Below are 6137 nucleotides of genomic sequence, written 5' to 3' on the forward strand. Positions count from 1 at the left end.
TGTGCCGTAGCCAAGGATCTGAAGTTGACTATCGCCTGCAAAGAGCTCTTTTGGCTCTGCAAGGGCGGTGTAGTCAAGAAAACGGGATCGGTTGTTGCAAATGTGTGTGTCTGATCCGGAATCAAGGATAAAGGAGTCATACAGCGGGTAGACTGCCTTTCCCGTCGAGAAACTGGTTGATGGAGGTGTTGAGGAGGCGGTGTGTTGTCAGGAGCTGGTAGAAGACCGGCAAACGCTGTGCCTTTAACGGAGGAGTCGGACGATTTCTCCATTTCCTTCTTCTTGAAGTCTTGTGCTTTCTCCGTCATCTTCTTTGCCCATGGATTGAGTCGAGGATTTCCTTGATCTTCTTCTCAACCTTCTGATCAGGAGTCCAGCCATCAGGCCGAGCTGATTTGATGAGATAGAAGCAATCTACGAAGCGGTGATATTCTCCGCAGACACACATAGGAACACCATCAGCGTTCTTGCTTGAAGACCACTTAGGCTTGTCCTCTTTCCTCTCCGATTTCTCTCCTTGCCTTGGAAGGCAGCTCCGAATGATCCTTTGCTGTTGTTGGCGGCCTTGATTCGGTGAGCTCGTTCAAAGATCTCACTGATCTTAATGCCGTCCGGGAAGTCCGTCTTCCAATCAGGCTTGCCGAATACGGCCTCGTCTTCCATTTTGTTGACCCAATAGTCTGTGAATGGGGCGTTGATGGACGAAACAGCCTGTAGGAAATCTTGGGTAGGGCGAAGGTCCTGGACATCAGGAAGCCCTAATTGCTTTGCCTCAGTGAGGACTTTCTGCCATTGGGTGACCCAAGCTTCGATCTTGGTCCTGTTTGGCGACTGAAGGGTGGAACGATAACGCTGAACAACTTCCTCTCGAGTGCCCAGTCGGTTGGGGCCACACGAGCCTGAAGCAAGGCAAGTTGCTTTGCAACGTCGTGTTCCTCGGCAATGGTGCTGTAGTAGTTGCCGATGGTCTTGACGATGTGTTGTTGAAGGCTGGCGAGTGCCTTCACTTGATCCCTATACCCTTGAAGCTTCGAGCGGTATTGGGTGTGGAGGAATTCGAGACGGCGAAATTCCTCCGAGGTCAGATCCACGAGATCAGATGCTTCGTGGTTGATTTGTCGGAATGTTGGTTCAACTGGCTGCTGAAGAACCGGCTTACCCTCCTTGACGGCAGGGTCCAGAAAGTCCCAAAGACTGTGGGACGTGGCGAATTTCTTGATGATAGAAATCCATTGTTTCCAGTCGCAAGGGCCGTTGAGCACGGTGCCCTTGGAAGAGCCATCAAGATCTAGAGCTGAGCTCATTGTGGAAGCTATTCTGCGCAGCGGAGTGAACAAGAATAAGATACCCAGTCAGTGGCAGACCGGGCTCATAACTATCGCACGGAGGATGAGCAAGTGGGCATAAAGATCAGGGACTGGAAGACTCTTGATTCTGCTATCTAAGGTGGGAAAGAGGCGAGATCTTTATAGACTGCCTGAATATGAGAATGGAAGGGAATGGTAGTGAATGGAAGCATCTGATCGGATCATCTGGAAGCCACTGATGCGTTGATGATGCCTCCTAGAAGTTTCTGTGGGGAAATGTGGAAACGGACTGTGCGAATAGGGGGTCAGACTGTTGGAGGCTGATATCCTATGTGTGACAGGGAAATCGAGCGAAAAGGTCAAGCAGGGATGTCGTCTCGTATGCTTGTGATGGATAATACGAGATCGAGCCTGGATTGTTTGCTAAGCAAGCTGATAGGAGCTTCCAGTCGCGATCGATTAAAGTCTCGTCGTTAATGGCTCTGCGAATAATCTGTTGAATCATGTCGGAATGTGACGGGAATTGCTTGGCTGGTTCGGAAAAGAAACAGTGTGTAACCTTCCGTACAAGACTAGGATATCCTACGTGATACTTCTTTACAGGCAATCCTTTATTATCGATGATTCTAAAGGACGCACAATAAAAGTTCACCGTTAGATCGAAGGGCTGGAGCATTGATCGCTTTCTTGTTGCCTGCGCACTCTCAGAGCGATGGGTGTTGCCCTCGTTCGTGGCCGTAACGAGTTGACGTAATCCATTTGTAGACTTTATAGCTGGGACTGTCATCGCAGGAGCTATCTGTCGTTCTGTTTGACTATCGTCGGAAGTGAGATCGATCGTCTGCGCGTCATGGTCGTTGGATCTCGAGCTTTGTATATTCGTCCGGACGGGAACTTGTCGAGACTGTCGGGTAAGGAGATTTCCGCAATAAAGACAGACTGTCCATAATGGTTGACTAAGGATACTGCCCGATGGGAGTATCCCGTCGCCGTCTAAGTATCATCAGCCATTGCCTCTTAATAAGTTAATGACGAAGAGGTGGTAGATGTGCGAAGTAAACGAATTTTCTTCGTAATCTTAATGGAATACTTTTAGTTTCAAAGTGTGTAGAGCATAAATGCAGATAAGGAGTGGAGTTTATTTAGTCATCATTATATGAGTTGTGTACCATTATCTCAACCCATTCCTGGAATTTTCTCCCAATTATCTGCCACTGCCGAGGAGTAATTGACTGTAGGTCCTCGCTTTCTTGGGAATAGCTATAGTTCTCCTCTGTTTGATGATGACCTAAGACGATTATTAGTTGAATCTTTTCCCTTTTCTTTTTATAGGTAGAACTAGAGTGTTACAGTGTAGTTTGCATAGCGACCCACGAGATGAGTACGTGCAATTCGCGCATGCACCTGACCCTAGCATTTCCAGAGTGTAACAGCCTTGAAACACCCCATTCCCTTTTATACACTGGACACAGGGAGCTTTCGGCTGATCACCGAATATAAATATCAAGGCGGCATCGAGATGTTGGCTTCGTGTAAGCAAGTCGATGCGAATGTGATATACCTTGCCTCGCCTTCGTATTGAGACATATAAAGCGTTTAGGGGCTGTAGATGCTAGCAATCTCTCGACCTTGGACGAACGGACTTGATACACCTTAGACAACGCCCATGATGTAAGTTCAATGCTAGTTATTGGTTGTTGTGCAGTAGGAGGAATTGATGGGAGGAGAATACTGTCAATCGTGATAGCTTGCATTTTTAATATTCGTCCACGCAAAATAAAGTAGGGGGAAGAAAGAAACGTGACTGTAAAGATCTGCTATAACTTCGTCGTATATGCAATTAACCCTGCTTCTGCTAAGCCGAATATTTAAAATGGGCCATAACCTCTATGGTCACAGTAGGGTATACGTAATGACAAATTTTCTTCCCAAATGCGTTTTGAGACAGTCTGGCCTACAGTCGCCCGTAATCTCCGTCACGCGTTCTGGGTTATACACTAAAAGCCCCTTACGAAGTGGCAGGATAGTAGCATCAATGTGCATCGCGTGCTCGTCGGTCGTGGCAAGAATTTCCACGCAGTAGCTGTTGGAGACCAGAGCTTGCAGATACTGCACACCTTTAAGATTGGTGACATGGCTTAATTGTCCAATAATTGTTTTCCCAAAGCGCATAAAATCTGCTGCATCAAACGCCGGCCGCGAATTGTTGATGGCCCATTGCTTGTTCTTGGTACCGCCATTGCTAGTAGCTGTTGAGTCGACAACATGGTCGTAGAGAGTGTCCTCCCCTACGATCAAAGGCGCGCGACAGACTCTGAATGAGCCACTGCTGATCAGCTCGTCTAGGATGTCTGCATACGCAAGTTGAATTTCGTGGCGGCGGCACTTCCATGCGAAAGGTGCTTCGATAATGGTGTGGCCGACCGTCATCAGCCCATCCCGTGGCATGGCTCCCGTATAACCACCGACCTTTAGCCAGTTGATCTCCTTGGGACGGTAGACACGGATGCCGAGTGCCTGCAGTATTGCGGCTAAGTGGTCGAGCTCTTCCTGGGCTTTGGCAATGATATCTGCAGGAAACGGATTGGACTGCCTGAAATTGGCCAGATGTTCCACCGGCATTGTCGCCTTCATCATCCGGGAAGGCTCGGACGGAAATGCAGACCCCTCTGCGCGACCAACAATGACGGCTTTGAGCGGTGACCACTCATCTTCGGCCGACAGCAGAGGCATTTCACCAGCCGTGAAAGATGCGTCCATGACCATAAAACAACAAGAACTGCCGAACAACTAGATGTTCGACCAGAGGCGGGAGAATAGGCGACGAGCGGTTTAGTTTCAGCTGTCGAGTGGCGAAGAGGGACCTGATTACACACAAGCACCGCATCCTTATGGTTGAGCATTACCGTTTATTAGTAGGTGTCACGATATTTATCTAGGTATGTATGTGGGTCGTACAAAACAGTGCCGTCGCACCACGGGGACAGCTAAGAAGCTTTATCCTCATCTTGCCCCCCGCATCATTTTCGTTCCGCTACTGCATATCGGCGAACCAAGGGTGCACCTCATCCTTCCGTTCTAGGCTCCATTATGGGGCCGAGTTACCGTGGTATCGCACAGCGGGGCAAAAAGAGCGGTCAAGTCCCCCGCTGTTGCGCTGTGCCGTCTCGATACAAAGGGTCTCCTGTGAAGGAAGGGGTCAGCCCGGACCTGAGATAGGTACCGGCCTAGACGAAAACATCTAATTATCTGTCATACAAATCTAGTAGGCTAGCGTTTGCCAGATCCGTCTGGTGACTTCTACCGCGTCTTACCCCTTATGTCCACCATCTTCTACGTCTGTGGCCGCACCCCTTGGTGCGCGAGGCCGCCGCCCTCGTCAGCGCACCCCTTTTGCGTCCTTGGCGCGTGATACACCCCTTCAGGCGACACGGTTACGAGTTGCCTGGGTTCGTGAGGTTGAGATGACGGTTATATGCGGCATTGAGTAGTGATGTTATGACGGCTTTAAGTCCGGTTGAAATGAGTAAAAATAGGTAATCTACTATATAAAGCCCGCGTCGAACTAATCAGTGCCCGGTTCGAATCAATATTAGTGACGGTAGCGTCGCTAAATATAATTCCGAAAGTTGCGATAGCTTTAATTATTCTTCTTATAGAGACTAGGTTACGTAGGCGCAGGCGCCTTAAAGTTAGTAATGCCCTTATATATAATAATACTATTGAGTATTACTATTCGGCCAAGTGGAAATCTCTATTCGGCCAACAGGGCCCGTGCGGGCCCTGCCTCCCCGCAGCCACACCCGCACACCTAAATTAGCTGCGCGCGCATAGCATATAGCAGTGTAATTCCCTACGCATTCTCTTTAATTATATAACGCGCATATAGCTTAATTCGACCAAAAAACGCATCTTCGCGATAATCGCGAGATATGCATATAACACGGCCCGGCTATTAATCCGGCCTAGGCTGCGTGGCCGGGATTACCTCCTCCACCGACGAGGCTGGCGGAGCCTTTCTACCCCTCGCCCGTCTCCCTCGAGATCCCCTTATCCTAGTTATTCCGCGCCCTCGCGATCTTTCTGCTGACGCCCGGGCAGAGCCCTGACTATCCCCATCTATCTCTGCCTATATACGTGTGCGGCGCATACTTGCGTTGAGCCGGCGAGTGCTCGCCTAACTCGACCGCGGTAGCCGCCTTTGCGTGCCTCTTGGTTATGATGCCGGCTGCGAGGTAAGCTGCGAGTCGGGCTCGAGGGCATCGTTAACTTGGTCCTAGCTAGGCTATAGGTCTTAAGGCATAGGCAGGCGAGTGTTCTTAGCTACGCGAGGCCGGCCACGGAGGTTTTAAATAACGTTAGGATCTCGGATTCGAAGAAGTAGCTCGTCGAGGTCCTATAGGTAAGGATTAGTATAATTTATATAGAAAATAGGGTAGGTCTCTACTAGAGGCTTCTTAAGCTACTACCGAGGGTAAATATTATACTTCGTAAGCGGAACGTTAGCTTAAAGGCGTTAGAAGATCGTATACGTATAAGGAAGCCCGTGCTACTATATAAATCGACTTATATAAGGAGGCAGCGGCTATAGCTCCCGCTCCTGCCCTTACTCTTATCCTTACCCCGGCTTTAAGGGCATCGCGGCTAAGGTAAGTTAGTGTTGCTTAGTAAGGATATTAACCGCCTAGTAGGTAACTTTAACGTTTAGCCTACCTAGCTATTTTTAGCTAAGATAAAGAAGCCGCTACTATACCTTCTAGCGAGCTGCCTCTTAAATATAGTAGCGTTCTTTATTTATAAGTATTTATTTAAGGGCGTTATAAATATAGA

At 48.8% G+C, this 6137-nt stretch overlaps 2 protein-coding genes across 2 annotated transcripts; both read right to left on the reverse strand.

The window, feature by feature from the left end:
- Nucleotides 1-758: 758 nt before the first annotated feature.
- HRG_05018 (uncharacterized protein) lies at nucleotides 759-1304 on the reverse strand (the record flags this gene model as incomplete). The annotated part of the gene is made up of 1 exon (XM_044863489.1): nucleotides 759-1304. The coding sequence occupies one exon, from the start codon at nucleotides 1302-1304 to the stop codon at nucleotides 759-761; it is 546 nt and encodes a 181-aa protein (XP_044722103.1).
- Nucleotides 1305-3200: 1896 nt separating this feature from the next.
- Nucleotides 3201-4040, reverse strand: HRG_05019 (lysine amidinotransferase; the record flags this gene model as incomplete). The annotated part of the gene is made up of 1 exon (XM_044863490.1): nucleotides 3201-4040. The coding sequence occupies one exon, from the start codon at nucleotides 4038-4040 to the stop codon at nucleotides 3201-3203; it is 840 nt and encodes a 279-aa protein (XP_044722104.1).
- Between the last annotated feature and the right edge of the window lie 2097 nt (nucleotides 4041-6137).

Source organism: Hirsutella rhossiliensis (genome assembly GCF_020360975.1).
Source record: "Hirsutella rhossiliensis strain HR02 chromosome Unknown scaffold00004, whole genome shotgun sequence".
In the NCBI taxonomy this organism is placed as follows: Eukaryota; Fungi; Ascomycota; class Sordariomycetes; order Hypocreales; family Ophiocordycipitaceae; genus Hirsutella; species Hirsutella rhossiliensis.